Source organism: Cryptotermes secundus, unplaced genomic scaffold (assembly GCF_002891405.2).
Source record: "Cryptotermes secundus unplaced genomic scaffold, Csec_1.0 scaffold1105, whole genome shotgun sequence".
Taxonomy (NCBI): Eukaryota; Metazoa; Arthropoda; class Insecta; order Blattodea; family Kalotermitidae; genus Cryptotermes; species Cryptotermes secundus.
This window is the reverse complement of record NW_019718631.1, coordinates 1,576,800-1,599,743: the sequence shown is the minus strand read 5'-3', so window position 1 is coordinate 1,599,743 and position 22,944 is coordinate 1,576,800. Positions and strand designations below refer to the sequence as shown.

Below are 22,944 nucleotides of genomic sequence, written 5' to 3'. Positions count from 1 at the left end.
TATTTTCGCCGTGTCAAAATACCTGTGAAATATAATTTTCATTTTCATGCGTGTTTATTTCGAGGCTAAGGTCAATGGAACTTGGCACAAAAGAAACCTTGAAGTACCAGAGAGAGTTACCGACGCCATCTGTTTGTTGTACGTGACAAGCACAAGGAACTGTAATCGATAAAACAGAATTCTGCAATTTCTGTTCTGAGAAAGGAATGGCATTTTGGAACTACCGACGGACAAGCGGATGGGTTGGATTAAATAAAGCATCTCGCCCTACTCTTTAACAAATAAATAACTATATATACATATTAGATCAAGGTCGGGGCTCGATTCCCGGAACGGACGAAATATTTTTCTTTTCTCTGGTGTCCAGACCAGCTCTGGGACCCACCCAGTCTCCTAGCCAATGGGTGCTGGGAGCTCTTTCCCCAGAGGTAAAACGGCTTGGGCCTGAAGCTGACCACTCACCTTCATTTTGTTTAGTCTTCTCTTCACAGCCTCCCAAACGGAACTCCACTGAAATGCCAACACTCAACTAACTGTAGATTCTAAAGGGTTCTGACAATGTTGTATAATATTCAGAATTATTAGGTTTTTAGACTTTGTCCATTGTCTGGTATTCTGGAAACTAGAAAAAAACAATGTTTCAAAAACTGGATCAGCTTCCATCCTCAGGTGGTTGTGGTGGTGGGGGGGGGGGTGAAGACAACTACTCTGTTAGCACTTTCTATGGGACCCAAGATAGTAGGCGTTTCCTCCCTCTCCTGAGGACAGAAGCAGATCCAGTTTCCGAAACGTTGTGTTTTCTATCTTGTAGAATATTGGACAATGGACAAAGTCCAAAAACCCAGTAATTCTTAGTCTCAACTAACTGGATTTTGCTAATTGTCTTCCTTATAACCACTTTGCACAGACCAAAAAGAGAACAGTTTCCAAAAATACTTTATTGTTGTACATGTGTTTACTGATCCGTTACCTAGAAACAGGTGGCATAACCATATTGTTTTATTGTTGCGAGTGTTCCCTAGCAATGGCTGATGTTTACAAAGTCACCACTTAGCAAAGGGTCTATACGCCACAGTATTTAGTGGATAGGTTTATATGAGTGCTTAGGGGGATCATGAAGATGGTCAAAATTGGTTACTGTCCGGATCCGAATGCTAGTCAATCAGAGACTGACTCTGGAGCAGAGAGAGCTGATGTACTCCAGTTAATGGAGCCAATACGTTCCTCCGAAATGTCGGCCAAAACGAAGAATACACAGCACCAAAACCCAGAAGACGACTTTCTTCATAGTCATCGCCGTGAAAACCTCAAAACTTACATGTAATAGTAATGTTTATTAAAACAATAGGTAAAATTAAATAGGCAAAGTGGCTCAAGCCCTATGTGATTATATTAGAACATTGTTCTCTTAGAGGGGTAGGTGGTAGCATAGTTGGTTGAGGCACTATGCTACAAGCTGGAAGGTCACGGGTTCAAGTCCCAATGAGGTCACTGGATTATTTTCAATTGACTTAATCCTTCCAGCCGCATTATGGCCCTGGGGCCAACTCAGCCTCTAACAGGAATGAGTACCAGGAATATTCCTGGAATATTCTTGAGGGTAAAGGGTGGCCAGCGTGCAGGGCTGACAACCTTGTCGCCATCTATGAGCCGATTGTCTAGAAAATGTGGGAACCTTATCATTTCACAACCCTATGGGCCTCCACGGCCTATTACAGGGCTGCCTTTACTTACTTATTTACTTACTTACATTGTTCTTTGGATATGCAACAAGTCTGTGTATGGAACTGAATACTGTAACAGAATATTATGAAATCCTTACCACAAGGATATCTTTCACAGTGTACTTCGTACTTACATTTGGCTATTTTTGAAGTTTTATTTACTGCGTATTTTAATAATTTTATACTGGTTTTAGATAGAGTGAAGTCTGCGTTCTCCTTGCCACTACTGACATTACATCTGTAAATATTAATGGAAGACTGAAATAGTTTTGTTTATTTGTTCCTACCTGTCCAGACAGCATACAGCAGGCCACCACCCCAAGAGACCACCAGTCCACAGCATGTCCATATGGCTCCATGCTCACCACCTCTGGTGCTAAATACAAAGAGATTATCTTTTGTTCCATCTAATCAAAAGCCTCAGAAAGAAAGTTAACTCTTTCAGAGCTTAGCTTAAATAAGTAATTTCTTTTATTGGTTTATAAATTTTCATTGCAACATACAGTCTCCATTGCTAAAAAGCCATAGTAAGGGATTATATTTTCAATTATATTATTACTGCACATATCATCAAAAAGGTTAAAATATAACATCACATTTACTTAACCACGCAGCACTGAGGGCATACTACACTCATCACAGAAAATTTTTCATCTTTTGCAGAGGGACCGTTGAAGTTGTGGCTGTTGAAGCCTCTGTGTGCTTAATGGAAATCTCCTGTGTTCACATGAACAAAACTGACATAAGAGGTAGATAAACGAGTACACAGTATGAGTCTGGTTAATTTAATTAATTTGCTTAGTGGGGGGTGGAGTCCAACTGGGTCCACTCAACACGGTGGCCACTGATTGGCCTAATGTAGCCTGCCGCGGGTGATTATGATGATGGAGAATTTGGTGGAATGAAGATTGGCAGGGGAAACCGAAGTACTCGGAGAAACCCCACCTCAGCGCCACTTTGCCCACCACAAATCCCACTTGACCAGACCCGGGATTGAAGCCAGGCCACCGCGGTGGGAAGCCAGCAACTAACCGCCTCAGTTATGTCACAGCCTTATCAGTTTGATTACTGGGTGAACAATAATTTCACAATAAATTCATGAAAATGAACCACTTCATTCAAAAGCCATTAGGATGATACATCTCATATTTGGGACTACCTGATAATCTACTCACCCATATACTGCCTAGTGCCACATATCGTTGTGGTTCGAGATCCGTACTTGAGCCACTTTGCTAATCCGAAATCTATCAGCTGAGCATGACCATCCTCATCAAGTAGGATATTCTCCAACTTAAGATCTCGATAGATAACACCAGCATTGTGTAAAAAATCTGCAAAAGAAAATTTTCATGTTAACACAAGTGAAAGCACAACTCTTTGGTACAACATTCAAAATACAGGACGTTATCTAACATATTTTATCAAAAAGGTTCATAAAGAATGATGTTCTAAACAAGCGTTTCTCAACCGTTTTGATAGTTTTGATACATCCCATCGGTGGAACCTGAGAGTTGGCTGAGTGGGACATGAGGTCTCGAAAATAAGAACTTGCATTAATGATTACAATAATCCTAAATCACATACTTAAAAAAAAAAAAACTTTGCTTTTACTATGGTGGGTCAAAATTTTTTTTTGGCAAAATGACTGGTGGAACACACAATGCCAGATGTCAAGGATCACATATTTCATTCAGTTTCAGTCTCACAGTATATACATAATTCCAAGATAAGTATATGGTTTCTACAATGAGACATGTTTTGGCCACTATACTCATATTTGACCATCATCAGGCAGTACTTATACAGTCCCTCTCAACTTTCTCTATTATTTCCTTTGACCTGGCCAATGTATACAACTGCGGGAAGGTTGCAGCATTGTTTACAATGCAGGGTCTTTAGTTACAGACTTAAACAAATACTGTAAATTGTATAAATATTGTCCTAATTTACTGCAGGGTATCCGTTATTTGTGATATACGAGAGGGTACCCAAAAGAAACCGAACTTATTTCTTTTTAAACTTATTTATTCAAATTTTAAGCACAAACTTTCAATCCCCTTCAAAATACTCTCCACTTACACTAACACACTTGTCTAGTCTTTTATTCCATTTTTCAAAACATTGTCTAAATTCATCTTTTGAGATGCTTGACAGTGCCTCCATCGTTTTTTCCTTCACCTCAACAACATCAGCAAAACGCTTTCCTTTCATATCTCTTTTCATTCAAGGAAACAAAAAAAAAGTTTTGATCATTTCGGGACTCTTATTTCAAAGCACAACATGCTTCCACGCGACCTTGTTTTTGTTCAGCAGTCAGCAGTCGTGGCACGAATTTCGCAGCCACCCTTTTCATTCCCAAATCTTCTGTCAAAATTCGCTGAACTGAGCTCCAAGTCACTCCCGACAGCTCCACAATTTCTTCAATGGTCCGTCGTCGATCTTCCTTGATGATTTCACGAATTTTTTCAACATTTTCATGTGTTCGGGCTGTGGAAGGACGACCAGAACGAAGTTTGTCATCAACTGACATTTCACCATTTTTGAAACGGGAAAACCACTCAAACACTTGAGTTTTCCCCACAGCATCATCCTTGTACGCCGTTTTTAACATTTCAAGAGTTTCTGTTCCACTTTTCCCAAGCAAAAAGCAGAATTTCACCGCCGCACGCTGTTCACGAAAATCAGCCATTGCAAAAACGACGATCACACAAAACAGTTGTCACTATAAACTCTGCCGAAACTAGTCCTTACCTTCTGAAGCAACGGTAGTCGGCTTATCGACTCAGGAATGTTAGCTCTATGCGCTCATAGTGGCAAAACGCGGTACTACAAAAGCTCTGCCCACAAAAAAATTAGTTCGGTTTCTTTTGGGTACCCCATCATAAGTGTATTTCAATTTTGCATCAGCCTTAAAATTGTTTTTATATAGCTACTTTGGTTTCAATTAAATTAAAACAGGATAATTGTAACTAGTTAAAATTAGACCAATACTGGCCAATTATTATTCTTTTATACCAAATTTTGTTATTTTTATTTTTGTTTCATTTTATTTAGATGTGTAGTCCTGAGTCCTGTGTAATGATCATTTCCTTGATGAGCATGGTAGCACATGGTTCTCTTAGGGCACATGTATTCTCATGTTGCGCATATGTGTATTTTCACTTTTCACATGGTAGTCTTGTTTGTATCTTGATGTTATGTTCATGGCGTGTGCTTGTGTACAATATTACTGTCAAGAATCTCAGTTTTCAGGAGCTGCCTGTTTTATCTTGGCCAGTTTACTGGCTATCATTTCTGTCAATTTCTTTACACAGCTATTAGCATAACAACTCCATGACTGCTCCTTCTAAATCCTTACCTATCATTCAGGGCCATCTCCCAATTCAGAGTAATTAAGAAACTTAAGAATAAATCTTCTATTTCACTGTGAACCCATTAATGAGCAAGCACAAAGGAGCATTCACTTAGTCAAAGTATGAGAACAAATCTATCTTATCTGCTCTAATAAAAACCAAAAAAGCTTACCAATAGCAAGAGAAATCTCTGCAACATAGATCCGTACCAATTCCTCTGGTAAAAGACCATAACTCTGGCAAAGCTCAAGTAATTCCCCACCAGTCATGAAATCACTCACTACAACAAGATGGTGATGGCAGTAAGATACATAATGGTTCAGTTAAATCCTTGATCAAAGTGTCCCTTAAAATTAGTTAATGTAACTGAAGCTTACATATGGTAATATCTGAACACTATACATGAAGTCTTATCAAAATCTGTCCTAAGGCTCAGAAGACTAATTGAAACATCATTTACACACTTGTAAAGTAGTTCTTGAAATGATACAAACTAAAACAAAACCAAAATGACTCAAACAATTTAGTGTAGATAACTTATATTAAGCATGACTGAAACTGGTTAAGTAGTTGGGTCCTGTTACATGAGGATGGTCAGAGAGACAGATATAAAACTAATATGTAGATTTCAAAAACCTTTTCCAAAATTAAAATATGCTGGCGTAAGCCCAAGATAACTGACTACTGACAGTGACCCTCCTAACTGTTAGCATTTACCATCTGTTTTCTTCATGTACATGTTTTTATAATTCTCTGACTTCTCAAGTGACCAAAACCTTCAGAATGTTGTGACATTTCAAAAACATGCCGTGTTCCTTATACCTATGAATAACTGCTTCCTACTCTGCCAGAAGAATGGACAGTTCACTATGAACGGATTGTGCCCACACATGGACTGGATTCCCACTTCATCTTTCACCTGCTGCACTGCGTTTTCTGAAATTATCTGCAAAGCCAAACATGTTCCTACATGTTAGCTAAAATTCTATATGCAGTAAATAATGTAATATTTTATATCTGCATGTACAAATACATAATTCTGATCCTTAGGTTTTCATGGCTTGAACAGTGAGGCTTCAGCTTACGAGACTAAGCAACACTGAATGTGTTAGAGCTGCCAACAGCCCCCTAAATCATTAAACCTGAAGAAGGCAACTACAAAGTTTGCTGAAACACTGGACAGCTTTCAGCATTTGATGTGAACTATTCCTGAATGCTGAGGCAAGACATACAAGTATGCAGTGCTTCTTAAAAACTAAGGAAATACTTCCTTTTTTTTTCATTTCATGCATCCTGTTGTGTTATAATATACAACTTCTCTATTAAAACCGTCACAACACAACTATATCGAGGTCAGTGTCTTGTTTTGGCTCTGCTACATGTTTCGGCTATTAACAGCCATCATCAGGAAAATACATGGCTAATATATATACACCACTGAACTGCAGTACTAGTAAAATTGGATACAATAATATTAATTATATAAAATACTTGATGTAAAAATACAAAAAACTGGATTATATAAAACAAAAGTTATAGTATAAAACAAGAATAAAATTCTTCGATTGATGCTTTACATCGTCGAGTCAGTCGGTTTTTGTAATTTTGTTGCGTTCCCATGGACAAATTGGAGTATTCTATATTTTGTGTGTATATAAAAACTGTTATTGGAGGCTCGTGACATAGATGTAGTAATATTAATGTTAATTATTTAGTCGGCGCCTCATCTTGCAAAGTATTGTCCGTTCTATAGGGAATGTAAACAACAACTTGTTAATTAACTGTTATTAGATCTGCACTAGGGCTACTCAGAAAGTAACCTCTGCTTATTTCAGGTAACTAATGTAAGAGCAGAGAGACAGCTCATGCACGCGAGTTAGTGTCAGACGCTTCATTGCCTTGTAAACTATCACACCATCATCACTTGTCTCTACAAGTGAGTTATGATGTCTCCTGTAACTGATAATCCCACTACGAAGCCTCGCTCCATCCAGTGAAAGTTGGTGCCTGGCCTGCTGGACATTCTTTTTTAATCAAACAATTAGTTCTGAAAGATATGTACAGGTCTACAAGTTAATTACTTCCCTTCATTCCAAATGTTATCAGATGATTCATCGGCAAATTCCTATGCGTCTTCTGGCAGACGGTGCACGGGCCACCGTGAAAAGCAGAGCTATAAACTCATCAACCAAGTAAAAATCTTCCCTGTATTATTTAGTAATAATGTATTATATTTATTGTTTATCTATACACACCTGACAATAGCAAAATATACTGGAACAAATAGTGTGATTGGTATAATAAACTGATTAATGTCTATTTGATTTTGTTCACTTTATTAAACACTAATCAAACTCATATTTGTTGTGTAATGGTATAAGACCCTAGAATTTCCTGAGGTTGTCTCAATGATCGGTTACACAGAGATACATAAATATGCAAAAGTAAGAACTTCCTTTCATTTAAAACATTATTGGCTGTCAGACATGCTGATTCATTGGCAAAATTCATATGCGCCTTGCATCAAGTGGCGCACCAGCCGCTGTGAAGTGCACAACCGTGGAACTGGTAAACAAAGTAAAAATCCTCCATGTTCAAACAAAGTTTCATGAAGATTGGTCCAGACATTCAAGCAATACCAAGGTTATATCACAGAAATTTGAGAGGCTGCAATGTTCATATTACTGACGGGAGGGATTTATGATTTACGCTGATGAGATGCCTTCATATGGCATGATATTCTTACCAAGTTTCTTAAAGATTGGTACAGATGTTGGAGGAATATTAAGATTTTGCATCAGCAATTTCAAAGTCTGTAATGCTGGTATTACTGAAGGACAGGATTTTTTAAGTGCACCATTGAAATGAGCTGAGGTGGCATGATGTACATACAAACCTTGATGAAGAATGGTAAATGGATATTAAGGTCTGGCATCAGCAATCTGAAAGGTTGTAATGATGGTATTACTGAAGGATGGGATTTATGAAATGAATAGGCTCAGGTGGCATGATACACATACCAAGTTCCATAATGATCGATTCAGGCATTTAAGTAGCATTACAGTTATTACCACAACAATTTTAGAGGCTGTAATGTTGGTAGTTCTGATCTAGGGGACTTGCAGAGTATGCCATTCAGCTGGCTCTATGTGGCATGATACATATACCAAGTTTCATGGGCATTGGTATAGGCGTTTGTGCAATATGAAGGGTTTACCTCAGAAATTAAAGAGGCTGTAACATTGGTATTACTGATGGTGATATTTATGAATTATTCTCTTGAGATGGAGGTCGGGCACCATGACATACGTACCAAATTTCATAATTGGTTCAGGCATTCAAAAGTCGTGACATAGGAGACACACACACACACACACACACACACACACACTAAGAAATGTGATTTCATAAGCCTACCTTTAGTTTTTCAAAATAAAGAAAGTAGGTTAAAACCAATTAATTAATGTTAGTCAGTACAGGTAATATTAACTCAGAACATAATGGAAAACAAGATATGAGCAGGAATATTTCAGGGAATGGTTGAGGTCAGGACAAATGATAGTAAATTGAAAATAAATGACACTGTACACCAGCTTCTTCCTATGGAAAAAGATAAAAAATAGAACTTACTGTAAGGAAATAAATGTCAGGCATTTCATACAATAAACAGCATTTAGTAATGCCTAAAGTAAAGAGACAGTAAATTCACTGTACCTGAGACTTGGAAAGAACTTTTAATGCATAGATCTCGTTTGTATCCTCTTTTATAACCTTGTATACTTTTCCAAATGCTCCCCTTGATACTGTGCTTACCACCTGCAAAAAATATGAAATGATCAGATTACTGACAAAGCTAACAGAGTAAACAGAAATATAGAGATAGTCAGCCAGCTGCTCACTGCGACACGTATGCCAAATACATAGAATGAAATATATTTGGTTTGGGTGTTTCTTAATCTATATAAACACTCTTATCAAGTACTGTTAATGTTATATTTTAGCGTCCTGTTCCACTGATTTATGTCCATGACTTATTCTGACCGTCTTACAGTGCATACATTTATTCACCTTACTCTTCTCTCTTGCACTACATGTTTCGGCACTAAAGTGCCATCTTCAGGTGCTTTTCGATGTACGTCGAACTACAGCATTGCATGCCCTGTTGTCTTTATAGTAAAATAACTAAAATATATATTCGTCATATATATTGCTAAATTTTAAATATTAAAAATGTTAAAACTGTTCAGGATTTGTCATCCTTATGTCGTATTTCAGTACGCAAGTCACACCTATCTTCTTCTGTCGGAGTATTCTTCCTACTTTCATGTGTATTTGTAACGTGAAATTGTATTCATTAATACCACGTTCTGAATTTTATTTGTTACGCGTGGTATTATAATGTTTAATACTCACTGTGCTTTGTGTTGTGTCTTACTCCTGTGACAGCGTGTGTTATACTGCTGGGCCTGCTGGGTATGTGTGTGTGTGCTGTCTTGGTTTTGATTGAGATATGATGTTGTGGGTAACATGAAATTGTATTCATTAATACCGCGTTCTGAATTTTATTTGTTACGCGTGGTATTATAATGTTTAATACTCACTGTGCTTTGTTTTGTGTCTTACTCCTGTGACTGCGTGTGTTATACTGCTGGGCCTGCTGGGTATGTGTGTGTGTGCTGTCTTCGATTTGATTGAGTTATGATGTTGTGGGGGTAGATGTGATGGGGGTAGGTGGTGGGGTGTTGTTATGTTGTTCTGTGTAGATAGTGTGTAATTCGTGGTATATTGGGTTATATATTTCTTTATTTATATTGTTCATATTTGTGTTTTTCTTTGTCGTTCTGTATATATGATAGTTCTCCAATGTGTTCAAGCATTGCCCCTTCCTACCTGTTGCTATGATATCCATAGTGTTTTCTATTGTACCATATGCATGTCCTGTGTTTAATATGTGTCCTGAGTAGCCTGTACTGCTGTTATTATGTCTTATGTCATGTATGTGTTCTTTATATCTGGTATTAAATTTCCTCCCGGTTTGTCCTATATATTCCTTGGGGCAATCTTGGCATTTCATACTATATATGCCGCTGTTGTTATATTTATTTATTCGTGGTCTTGATTTTAATGTATGTTGTAAATTGTTCTTAGTTCTAAATGCTATTTTTAATTTTGTGTCTCAAAATAATTTTGTGATATTTCTTGTTTCTTTTCCTATATATGTGAATGTTGCCCATTTCGTTTTTGTTTCTTGTTCTTCTGAATTCTCTGTAATGTTCTGCTTTTTTGCAATGTTTTGTTTTCTGTTATTTGTAGTTAGTTTTGTAATTATATATGTGTTGTACTTGTTATTTATGAGTATGTTGTTTATAGTTTCGATCTCATTATCTTTTGCTACTCTGGTGATGGGGTAGTTATTTACTCGATCTATGAGCACACATACCCAGCAGGCTCAGCAGTATAACACACGCAGTCACAGGAGTAAGACACAACACAAAGCACAGTGAGTATTAAACATTATAATACCACACGTAACAAATAAAATTCAGAATTCGGTATTAATGAATACAATTTCACGTTACAGATACACATGAAAGTAGGAAGAATACTCCGACAGAAGAAGATAGGTGTGACTTGCGTACTGAAATACGACATAAGGATGACAAATCCTGAACAGTTTTAACATTTTTAATATTTAAAATTTAGCAATATATATGACGAATATATATTTTAGTTATTTTAGTATAAAGACAACAGGGCATGCAATGCAGTAGTTCGATATACATCGAAAAGCACCTGAAGATGGCACTTTAGTGCCGAAACATGTAGTGCAAGAGAGAAGAGTAAGATGAATAAATGTATGCACTGTAAGACGGTCAGAATAAGTCATCAAGTACTTTGTTTATATAGAGGTGAATTACAGGTTTAATATGAATGAATACGTGTGAACAGTAGGGAACAAAGATACAATACACATATTTGAGGCACTACCCTACAAGTTGTCTGGATAGACTGAGGAAAATCGTAAAGAATTTTGGTAAGGCTCTGGACACAGATGCAAACCAAGGACCTCCTTAATACAAAGCAGCAGTGATCCTACCGCAATGTTCAGTAAAGACAAATAATATGACATACAGAAATTATGATAGTGAAGGTAGCACCACAATAAGGGAAGCAAAATGGATTTTAAAGCTGCCCCTGTAACAGGCCGTGGAGGCCCATTGGGTTCTGAGATGTCGAGGCTCCCATATTTTCTAGGCAATCGGCTCACAGATGGCGGTAAGGTTGTCAGCCTTACGCACTGGCTACTCTTTACCCCCCAGGAAAATTCCTGGTAATCATTTCTGTTACAGGCTGAGTCGACCCCTGGGACACGGTGTGGCTGGAAGGAAAAAAGCCAGCTGTTGCTATGCAATGGCATGGTAAACGCTTTTCTGTGGCAACAAATAAACATGCAACAATAGAAGAATTGTTGGAAGTGCTGAGGCTTATAGCAAGGACCAATAAAAAAAGCTATGGAGTTTGGAGTCGCACCGTTAGATGTCACTACCAAGCAACGTCTAGTAAAGATACGGCAGACTAAGAAGGGCTAGTGTTTGCAGTAGTAATTTTTAGAGTGTTTAGATTAGTGAAAGTGTTATAATTATTTGTAGTTATGAGTTATGAACATCCAGTAAACCCAAATATCAATCCAAACCCTGTGTCTGGTCACTGACATGTGGCAATATCATAGATCCAATATTTATATTTGAGAATTCTCCAAAACAAAGACAAGACAATCCAGAACAACATAAAACACGTGGAATTACTAAAGCAAAATATCCACAAATGAACGTAATTAATGTCCAATAAAATTAATACAAAGCAGTAAATTTCAGGCATGTGAAACTTGTGGCAAACATTACATACCTGAAAGTCTTTTTCTGTTATGTTGCCTTTAATTTTAAATTCAGGCAGAAAGATGGCTTCGACATAAGGCACTGGCCAGGCTGTTTTAGCAGCTACCAGAGGGTCATTCAGAGTTGTTTGATGCCACCTATAAAAATGGGTACTCTCTATACTTCATTTCCTATAATTTTCTATAATTTTTTATTGATCGTAATATCTACATGACATTTCTGCTGAATTATGCTGCTCAGAGTGCTGAAAATTTTTAATCCCCTTCAAGGAAGCAGTTAATCAGATGAATTTTCTTTCCAGACATCTCCTGAAACATGAGATTTGAGACTTTCATGGCAGTAATGTTAAGATCCTGGCCTTCTGGGTTGTGGAACCATGTAGTCTGGTAGATACATGCCAACATTTTGGTGTAAGCTCCTGCCTCCATTTTCTGGGCAGAAGAAAGCCAAGCAGAGGAAAAGGTCCATGATACGGGGACAGGGAACAAGGGTGGGGCTGTCAGTGAACCAATGGCTGCCATTGGTCCTACAGAGAGATAAAAATAACAAGGAAGGAAGGGTGTATCCAACTGTTCAAAACAAATAAAGTAAATTTATAAATAAATCAGCAATTAAGGAAGAAATGTAAGAGGAAGGAAGTGGGGAATAACAGGGTGGGTAGGTGGAAGGGAAAGAAGAGAAAAAAGGATGCCATTAAAAGGACAGTAGGAACTGATTTTCCTACCCGGTGGAGGTTTGGGGGGGGGGATAATGTGAAGTTCGATCCTCCTAGACCAGCAATCTGACACTGTTGTGGCAGGCTCACAGTAAAGACTTAACTCCCTCTAGGAACTGCGTCTCCTGTTTCTAAATGCCAATTCCCACTGGTCTATATGTACTTTCAGTTCTACTGACCAGAAAGTCTGAGGAGTTCTGTCTTCTTGGATATAACACACTGCAATCCACTGGAACTCAACCAACGTTTTGGAAGAACATTTTGCCTCCAAAATGTTAGTTGTCTTTCAACAGACTACGCTGCATTATAAACCAGAAGATATAATTCTTCATAACCACTGCTGTGAGGACCAAAAATCCTACAGAAAGTCTGAGGTTTTATTACTGCCTCAGAGCCCAGCAGCTCCACTGCCAGTCAAGTCAAACAATTGTGGCTTTAAGTAATCATAATCATGCTGTTTCTAACAGATATGAAGTTCCATTACTCCTTCTTTCACCTTGTACATTACATATTTTATCTAGATAAAATTGAGTAAAGTTGACCTGTACTAAAAGTTGCTATAAACATTAGATTTTGGAATATTATATTTAAGCATCCTGTTGCACTCTATACGATATATGACATAAACACCGTCCCAAGTGCAACAATTTATTATTGTTCGTTTGTCTTGCCCTCTTCTACACTACATGTTTCGGCCACAAACAGCCATCGTCAGGTGTATACACTTACGTACACATAGCTGTTACACTGCACTTAGTTTAAAATTCAAAACCAAGAGTCTTCCAAATTGTTCTTTTCGTCATTACTAACAGGTTTCGATTTTTTAGAATCTACTTCACTGATATCTGTCTGATTTGTGCATTATCTTTGTTACCTACACTCGTCAATTTTGATTATTATGAACTGGCACTTTTAAAATCTTCAGTTCTAATTTAAAAATTCTTTTAAAAATTAAAATTCTCAGGGTTACTCGCCCTATGTCTGTAATGCTGCAGCGGCTACTTCTGGTTTTCAGCACTGTTATTCTGTGTAGGCTCCTTGCGTGTGTGCCGTAGTAAAGATAAGCAGTGGCACGCACACAGGGAGCCTACACAGAATAACAGTGCTGAAAAGAAGAAGTAGCCGCTGCAGCACTACAGACATAGGGCAAGTAACCCTGAGAATTTTAATTTTTAAAAGAATTTTTAAATTAGAACTGAAGATTTTAAAAGTGCCAGTTCATAATAATCAAAATTGACGAGTGTAGGTAACAAAGATAATGCACAAATCAGACAGATATCAGCGAAGTAGATTGTAATAAATCGAAACCTGTTAGTAATGACGAAAAGAACAATTTGGAAGACTCGTGGTCTTGAATTTTAAACTAAGAGCAGTGTAACAGCTGCGTAAGTGTATACACCTGACGATGGCCGTTTGCGGCCGAAACATGTAGTGTAGAAGAGGGCATGACAAAAGAACTACAATAAATTGTTGCACTTGGGACGGTGTTTATGTCATATATCAGATTTTGGTCTTCATCTGTCTATCATTCTGAGCCAAGAGAGGTCAGCCTATGTGGGCTGAAGAAGCTACATTTAAAATCCCAGCACAGACAATCATTCATCTCTCTGTCACCAAATTCATTGTGGCTCTTGGACCTACCCAGGTCTTATCCAATGGACAACAGAAATTTGCTGTTCTTCCGCGTCCTGTGATGTTGCTGGATCTGTTACGGTCCTTGTCGTGATGGCTACTGACATCAGAGGATGCGGAAGAACAGCGAGACCTCCAAAAAGTGAAAAAGTGCAATCAATATAATAAAATTGAACTTTAATTCATGAACTTTTAACCAATAATATAATTAAACTAGTTAAAGTGAACTTGACGCAGTGATGAGCATAAGTAGGAAGTGACTGAATAACAAGTGAAAGTGAAAGCATAACTAGTGATCTGAATTGAAATTCGATTCACAAATTTTAAATTTTAAAATTTTAACTTTTGACATTTAGAATAATATTTTAACTTGTGTTTTGTGAGAGGAACTTGATATATTATTGAGCGTGGGCCTGAATAAGATACATGATCAAATAAGTGAGAAGACGAATGTGATTGCGTGTAATTATACAGCTGTGTTCGTGCACCTGAGGATGACCTCTTGAGGTCGAAACATGTGGTGTAATAGTAGTAAAGGTATGTTGTGTGGTCGGTAAAATTGACTCTAACACTAATTAAATACATAACAGGATGCAAGAAACAATTAAGTTCTATAGGGTTTCTTACGATGGTGTACAACACTAGGAATTACTGGGATTTTGGACTTTATCTATCATCCAGTATTTTAACAACTAGAGAAAACATTTCAGAAACTGGACCTGTTTCTGTCCTCAGGTAAGGGGGAAAGGCACCTACTATGTTGGGTCCCTTAGAAAGAGCTAACCTGGACCAGTGAATGAGGTTAGCTCTTCCTAAGGGACCCAACTGAGCAGGTATCTCCCCTTCCCTCACTTGAGGATGGAAACAGATCGAGTTTCCGAAAAATTCTCTTCTCGGATTTTTAGAATACCGGATGATAAACAAAGTCCAAAAACCCAGTAATTACGAGTTTTAATTTCCTGCTAAAGTAGGCAACACACGTTTGTCCTCACCTCCGTCTTGATACCCTGGACCAAGGCCTTGAAACGCTGCACGTTGACTGATGACTAATAGCACTTGCAAATGATCTTCCACTCAGATCATTGGTAAAATTTGACAAGCTGAACTGAAATCATTTTTATATTATTAGATAAATATAATTATTTAATTTCATATCGAGGATGCAACAGCTGAATGCTGCTTGCTAGTTCGTAACCTACTTCCGTATTCTCACCTGACTAACATATGGCTGTTGTATCCCAACACTTCTTGAATATTTGGCAGTTGTTTCAGATGCATGTTTTCGGCTTGAATTTCCCATTAAATATGCACACCATATGCATGCACCAACATTAATTCCAAATTAAATGTGCCAACGCCTCTCCATGATGCACCAAATTATAATTCCCACCAACAGTTTTTTGTTTTCATCAGCTGATTCTACGGTACTTCGTATTCAGATGCAATTATACTAATGTTCAAATGACTTAAAAGTTATGTAAGTCCTAATAAAGCAGATTTATTTAAAATATAACATCGGTTGCAATAATATCCCTTCAACATTAGCTTTATATGACACTACTGATCCTACTGATGTTCCTTTGACTATTACACATCAAATCCTGTTCCTACTCCCATGCTACGTGATTCGTGCTGCAGTATCTACTAGGATCTACTAGTATCTAATTTGGGCAAAAGAAGAGAGGAAAATGGCTGGGATTGTAGGAAAGAGTGCAGGACCGAAAGTTGCTTCTGTTTTCGTTCGGGCCGTTCATGGTCCTTCAGCGGGAGAGCATTCAGGTTTATTATTTCATAATAATAATGAATATGAAAAAAACCGTATTGATTGTTGACGCTGCTGGTTAACAGTATTACAATTTTAATCTAGTACCAAGTATATTATTTGACTATATTTGTTCCCCTTACCGGCCTCTTATTGGTTATGAATTTCTGTTGCCAGCAGAGGCTGAAAGTGTTGTAAATTTTAACCAGTGATTTGACTATGGTAAAATACTATATTGCAAAACGTATCAACATTTTCAGTCCGACTGTTGTTGACATATTTTATTTTCACTTATAACTTGGGTTGAAATCTTCGTTTTTGCCAAGCTAGGCATTTCGGGGCACAGGCCGTTTTTAAACCTTTCCAGCAAGTTTAGCCAGAATATGTTTTCTTATGAAGTGAGAACGCTTACATCATTTATTCCAAAGGCGATGTAGAGTATGTATTTCCACTTTAATACTACTTTTCTTCAGACCTACATTCTAGAAATTTTCTCAGAACTGGGACAAGAATCTCATGTTTTAGAACAGCTGTGTTTTAAAATGTGTTCTTCCAGTTATCAAGTGATGGGTAGTTTATAATTTTACCCTGAATCTTTTTTCTCAGTATAAATTAATACTATATGCATGTAGTTCGTGTCTCATCACCATCACCTGAAAGGGATACTTTGACATATATGCATGAAGTGTAATTATTTCACATCATACAGCTGGCATAAGCACATTGATTTATCAAGTGATGAAGAAAGTGGGTCATTTAAAACAGTTCTGGAAAAAGTGTTGTGTGTTTATCTTACAAGATTATTTCTTGCCGATTGTCTAGGTGGGTCCAAATTGTGGAGGAATCTTTCATTTTTTGTGGCCTTGCCATCAGTGGGTCTCTGCATGGTGAATGCTTATCTGAAGCACCAAGAAGAGGCCCATCACGAACGACCAGAATTTATTCCATACGAACATCTCCGGCTGAGAAATAAGGTATCTTATGTAGAACACAAACATATGCCTCTCACGCATTTATACTGAGATATGTATTCTGCAGCCACCAGTTGTTTAGCATAGTCTTTTGTCACTCCTAAAACATGTATGTAGTCAGGTTAATTCTTGGCAGGGAATAGAGAAGAATGTTGTGGAAAGTACACGTAGTTTTAAATTATGAAAATTGTATCCAGTATGTGCCGTAAGGTTTATCCCATTGTTATTTTCTGTACACATAGAAAATATCTCCTAGGAGTATATATGATGTTAGGCTTATAAATTTAATTTCAGTTGGACAAGATGTGGGTTTATGATGCTTCTTCAGTTTAAATGATGTTCACACCATAAAATAACTGAAAATTAGTTGAACATTCATAATTACAGTTCCTTAATTTTACAGACGATCTTCCAGTTGAAACCAGCTTCGGAGGCCATGTTTTTGTTACCTACTAGATTTTTCTTATTACTTTGCAGAGATTTCCTTGGGGAGATGGCAACCATTCCCTGTTCCACAACCCACATACAAATCCTTTGCCAGATGGATATGAACACTAAGCAACAAAAAGGTTTTGTGCCAGTGCAGAAGTCAAATGATTTAGTGTTGTATGTGAAAGCCTGTACTAGCAGTTAGCTTTGACATAATAAGCTTCTGCACTTCGTTAGTATGTATTTTCACTATTCCAATGGATGTATAATGGTGCTGTAAATATGAATAAACAAAATATATATTACGCTTCTTTTCATTTCCACACGTGCACCCAGTAGTATTTCCTCCTGATGTGACAGGTTTTCACTTCAGAAATGTTGTGACGTGTGATATAAGATTTGAAGTTTAAAGTGATCATAATCAAAAATCTTGATTAGAAAGCTCTGTGAGAGAGGCCATTTGTCTGGTAGGGCACAGTTTATTTATGAGTAAGTATTAAAATGATTACATGGTTAAATTTCATTGGACATCAAAATTAAATTTTTGGTTCTATAAGAATGACGTGTACAATGGCATTAACTCATCCCACTAAACCTTCAGGCATGTGTGTGTCCTCTCAGAATGCTGCATAACCACCAGTTTTTTTATTGCTAGTGGGGTGGGAATAAGTCCATTGTACCAGCCCCAGATGATAGGTGAGGGTGATTGTGGAGCAATTGGTGGAATGAAGATTGGCAGGGGAAACCGAAGTACTCTGAGAAAACCTGCCCCACCACCACTTTGTCCACCACAAATCCCACTTGACCAGACCCGGGCTGCCATGGTGGGAAGCCAGCGACTAACTGCTTGAGCTATGGCGCAGCCCTAACCACCACTTAGTCCATGGAGTCATGCTTGAAGATTATGTTACAAACTTAATGCCAGCTCAGACAGGGAACCTGTGAGACTTGAAGGTGGTAGGTAACTGCACAACTTCCAGGACCTTTCCAGCCTCTGGGAAGGAAACATGTAAATTTGGACTTGCTGATCATATTTCCACCAGGTACAGCTGATTACACGGCCACTTTCAAGTGAAGTCCAACAAATGGTTACATGCAAGGTTTGGTTTTTGAAGTGTTTGAAACAAGTAAGTATGAAATGACTTATCTTAAATTACAAGGGAGCTTACATACATACATAATTCATAAATTCACTGATCTGCTGTCCGAATTGGACCAGATATTGAACTCATCAAAAGCTTAGTTATAATGTGATTGTATTCTGTTAATCCTACAAAACTACGAGTATAAACAGAAAACAGATATTCCACTACCAGGTTAATAGGCAATATGAAAAGAAACATTTCACAATTTTTCAGAAGTTTAATAAAATCATAGTTTCAAAACTTATTTTCAAAAATATAATAAAATGTATCAAAGTAAAACATCAGATTTTCAGATAATTTCTGTTCCTCAGTAAGTGAACTCACAAACCCGTTAGTGCTAAAGATAGATTTTAACAGAAGTAAGAAATTATGAACAGTAACCACTTTTGAAAACAGAGTCTAAATAAGAGCACACTGTCATGGCAGGATTTGGCACTTAACTTTGTAGAAGTGATGAAGTGACAACCAAAACTACTTTCATTGACAACAGCAATTCTTTCATGACTTTTAGGTTCCTTTACTTCTCAAAGCTGTTCCTACTTTCTTCTACTTATGTAATAACTAGTAACAATTTATGTCAAATATTTAACTACTTGCACATGTATGGAGAGCTCCACCACCAAAAGAATTCCCACATTTTCAAATTCAATATATAATTAAATCTATAATTTATAATTCAATGGGAGGAAGGAATTTGGACAAGGACTGGAATAATGGGCAGTAATGGAGTATGAGAAAGGAAAAACCAACAGAAATGGGAAATCAATGAGATGATTTATGATTCATAGCCCTGTGCTTAACTAATTAAGCACTACGCCATGAAGACATATGGTGGAGTGGATGTGTAGATCCGTATTTTTTGGACCTTGGCACTAGTTGGAGGTGAGTGGTCAGCTTCACGCCCTGGGTGCTTTACCCCTGAGGAAAGAGTCCCTGGTATCCATTGTATAGGAGGGTGGGTGGACCCCAGAGCCGGTCTGGACGAGATGGAGAAATGAAAATTCTTGCCTCAGCAAACTCCAACTCCTCCATCCACCAGCCTGTAACCAGTCACTATACTGGCTGAGCTATCCTGGCTCCTATGATTCATAGCCACATCACATAAAGAAATAAAGTTCTGTATATTGGGTTTTGTTAAATGGATCAATTAAATAAATGTTTTACTGAACAGTTCTCATTTAGCCAGTGTATATTTGGTATACTGGTGGCACTGTACGAGTACTATAATACAATAATAGTAAGCATAAACTGAAACTATGCTATGTTTCTACTGTTGTTTCCAACCAGTGAAGATGGTTAATGTTCTGGATTTCTATCCTTCACCTTTACAGGATACGAATATTACGTTATGTGCATTCAAAAAATATACTAGCACAGATACATGCTGGTCCTACATACTGAGCAGGATCAATGACACTACTCAGGTCGAAGAACAAATTTAGTCACTACACGTTAAAATGGACCTTGCGTAACAAATATCCTACCACAGTACTACCAGCAACCTCTTCCAACATGGTGGCAATATTCTTCACTATAGTGTCCCACTGATATTGGATAACAGTCATGTCTTGATGATTTCAAGCATCAATAGATCATCACCTGACTACTAGAGTGTTCCATCTCTTTTGGGTGAAAATGAGATTTTTTTTTTATTCTTTGTGCTGTGTCACAACATCTCTAAATACATTTACCTTACTTTCAAGTGTGAGATTTCAGAATGTGTTTTGTTCTAATCTGCGTTTGAACTGCAAATGATTCTCTAATATCAAATGCTGTTTCCATAAACTGATGGACATTGTACACTTTAGTACTCGGATATATCTGGTGCAGTGAGCCCATACATATTACCACATCACCAAAGCCTATAAATGAGATGACAATATTCTTCACTAAAACTTCTTGTAAATACAGTAACATGTAACGCAATAGGACGGCTCTCTAGTAAGTTAAAATTTCCACTGATGATACCATCAGACAATAGAAATAAAACTGCTCTAAGTTCGATGATTCACCTATCACTCTTAGAAGAACAGCTGCAACTTCTAATCTTTCCACTCACGATCACATTTTCAATAAAATTAGAATATCGCTAAACAACAGTGCATATCTACGAAATAATATATCATGTCCCTAACAGTAACAATTAGAAGACATCACAATGAATACAATAGCTAAACTCTCTCTAGCATCCAAACCAGTTTCCTATATACACATATCTGCAACAATGTAACAATGAATAGCATTTTACCAACCAATAATGGCCTACAGAGAAATGTGTTATCTAAACTGACTAATGGGTAAAAGAGAGCGTAGAGCGTTTAAAGCTTTGCAGATAACTAGCACCAATCACCAAAATGGAATGTAGCCATTAATATCTCTAATTTGTTGCAACTTATCACATTCACTGCACTGCTCTATATCTAGATATCTAACATGCAACATGCAGATTTGAGAAGCAACAGTAGTGGCAGTATTCAGCAGATTCACTTGACCAGATGTTTCATTATTGAAATGCTTGATCCTCTGTAGCCTGTTCCAAAATGATTCCTGCAATCAAACAATTGGAACAGTCTCTTCAATTTAACAGTAAACATCATGGAAAGACATGAGAAATCATATTCAGAATAAGCGATTACTGAAACAAAATAAAAAAACAGGGTACATAGAAAAAAAAGTATTATGTTCATGTCTCACCTAGAATCCAGGATAATAAATGCAAGAGATATACAGACAAAACAAGAAACTCCATGGCCTGTAGTCCGCATGCGAACTATACTGACTGAGCGACCACCGCTTATCAGTGAAGTTAGTGCCAGTATTTGTGGATAGACGGTGTCACGTGGTCAGTGCAATGAATCCCCATGGCCGATAATCTTGGTATTCTAGACCGGAGCCGCTATTTCCTTGAAATAGCTCCTCAATTATCCTCACAAGGCTGAGTGGACCCCATTCCAGATCCACTACTCCTCAGAAAATCTGGTAGCGCCGGGAATCGAACCTGGGATCTCTGGATCTGTAGCCAGGAACGACTAGACCACAGAGGCAGTCAAGAGATATAAAACGACTGCAAATAAATCCTCTGAAATTATAAACAGTGACGAACTCATGATGACAAACAGAAAAGATAATCCATGCTACATATGCCAAATTCAGCTAACAGTGATTTGCCAGTCACATATACTAACCAATGATTTAAGTAGTGATAAAGTTGATACAGCTTGTGCCTGACTTCAAATCCTGGAGCTTTAGGAATCAGATTATGGTATGCCTGATAAAATGTACTATTGAAACCCCCAAACATTCCAGCGATGGCCAGTTCAAATTCATGGTGTCCATAAAATGAAGCTGGATCAAAAACAACTAGAAAAAAGAAAACAATATACTTAGAAGTTTATTTTCTAGCCACCATTAATGAGGTAAAAAGTTAAAGTTTTGCCTGTACTTAACTAACTACGCACCACACCATGAAGATGTATGGGGGAGTGAATGTATAGGTCCATGTATGAACCTTGGCACTAGCTTGAGGTAAGTGGTCAGTTTCACGCACCAGCTGCTTTACCCCTGGAGAAAGAGCCCCTGTATCCACTGGATAAGAGGCTCAGTGTACCCCAGAACATGTTATGGACAATGTGGAGATGAGAAAAATCTTTTCCCCCCCAGGACTCAAACTCTGACCCCTCAGTCATCCAGCCTTTAGCATGTTGCTATACTGACTGTGCTATCCCAGGCCCTACCATCACCAAGTCTGTTCCTTGATAGTCCACTACATGTTTACACCATAAAAACTTTCTAGTGTGCGTAACAGTCAATTATAAAGTGTAGATATAGCGATAGCACTATAATTATGTGTAACTCAGTGGCGTAGCATGACTACCGAAAGCAGGGAAGCAACTTTATATATGTGTATATAAATTTTTTCTATATACCCTATAGTTTCTATCTTCTATTTAAAAGAAAACAGCTAATAGTTTAATATGTATTGTATATTTAAGCTAATATATTAAAATAACACATAATTATCAACACAATTTTATAGCCATCAAATGACAGGGTTGTGAACCTGGCATATAATTAATGCTTACTTTATTGTTTATAATTCAGCTCGATTCTTCTGTTTTTCTTGGCAAACAGATCAATAACCTCCTCTAGAAAGCTGGGTTTGGACTGCAGTTTGTTTAGGAAGGACTTTTCAATGTTCATCAAAGCCAGTGATGACAACCTATCCTGGTTCTGCGAATTTCTTAAGTAGTTTTTTAATCTCTTCAGAGCTGAAAATGAGTGTTCATCTGCAGCACTTGTCGCTGGTATTGTTAA

At 37.6% G+C, this 22,944-nt stretch overlaps 3 protein-coding genes and 1 long non-coding RNA gene across 8 annotated transcripts in view; 2 read left to right on the top strand and 2 right to left on the bottom strand.

Moving 5' to 3' along the window:
* The window catches only part of LOC111862682 (serine/threonine-protein kinase S6KL), a 124,766-nt gene extending 108,821 nt beyond the window's left edge, over positions 1-15,945 (bottom strand). For all 3 annotated transcript variants that reach the window (XR_002842475.2, XM_023848251.2, XM_023848265.2), the window contains exons 1-8: positions 15,537-15,945; positions 15,316-15,428; positions 11,987-12,113; positions 8,795-8,896; positions 5,903-6,026; positions 5,253-5,360; positions 2,900-3,058; positions 2,012-2,100 (exon numbers count right to left, since the gene is read on the bottom strand). Coding sequence is in view for 2 of the 3 variants with exons in the window: in XM_023848251.2 (XP_023704019.1) it covers positions 2,012-2,100; positions 2,900-3,058; positions 5,253-5,360; positions 5,903-6,026; positions 8,795-8,896; positions 11,987-12,113; positions 15,316-15,428; positions 15,537-15,623 (909 nt within the window). In the remaining variant the exon portion in view is untranslated. The remainder of the gene's footprint in view (positions 1-2,011; positions 2,101-2,899; positions 3,059-5,252; positions 5,361-5,902; positions 6,027-8,794; positions 8,897-11,986; positions 12,114-15,315; positions 15,429-15,536) is intronic.
* LOC117282199 lies at positions 2,339-11,671 on the top strand. The gene is made up of 3 exons (XR_004512852.1): positions 2,339-2,473; positions 6,131-6,314; positions 11,431-11,671. It is a non-coding gene; the product is annotated as an uncharacterized LOC117282199 (long non-coding RNA).
* On the top strand, positions 15,928-17,790 carry LOC111862690 (cytochrome c oxidase subunit 6A2, mitochondrial). Its single transcript, XM_023848279.2, has 3 exons — positions 15,928-16,102; positions 16,908-17,059; positions 17,534-17,790. Exons 1-3 carry the CDS (start codon positions 16,012-16,014, stop codon positions 17,612-17,614), a joined length of 324 nt encoding a protein of 107 aa, XP_023704047.1. The 5' UTR covers positions 15,928-16,011; the 3' UTR covers positions 17,615-17,790.
* Positions 17,791-19,801: 2,011 nt separating this feature from the next.
* LOC111862813 (ketosamine-3-kinase) overlaps positions 19,802-22,944 on the bottom strand; it is a 20,137-nt gene continuing 16,994 nt past the window's right edge. For all 3 annotated transcript variants that reach the window (XM_033750901.1, XM_023848528.2, XM_023848538.2), the window contains 2 exons: positions 21,816-21,990; positions 19,802-21,177 (listed from right to left, as the gene is read on the bottom strand). In XM_033750901.1, coding sequence (XP_033606792.1) covers positions 21,114-21,177; positions 21,816-21,990 — 239 coding nt within the window. In that variant the 3' untranslated portion in view covers positions 19,802-21,113. The remainder of the gene's footprint in view (positions 21,178-21,815; positions 21,991-22,944) is intronic.

What these genes read in the sequence shown, in the direction of transcription:
- LOC111862690 (XM_023848279.2), top strand. Translation starts at nt 16,012, where the DNA reads ATGGCTGGGATTGTAGGAAAGAGTGCAGGACCGAAAGTTGCTTCTGTT. An exon ending in TTCAGCGGGAGAGCATTCAG is followed by an intron (nt 16,103 to 16,907) that starts GTTTATTATTTC and finishes CCGATTGTCTAG; the next exon opens with GTGGGTCCAAATTGTGGAGG. An exon ending in ATCTCCGGCTGAGAAATAAG is followed by an intron (nt 17,060 to 17,533) that starts GTATCTTATGTA and finishes ATTACTTTGCAG; the next exon opens with AGATTTCCTTGGGGAGATGG.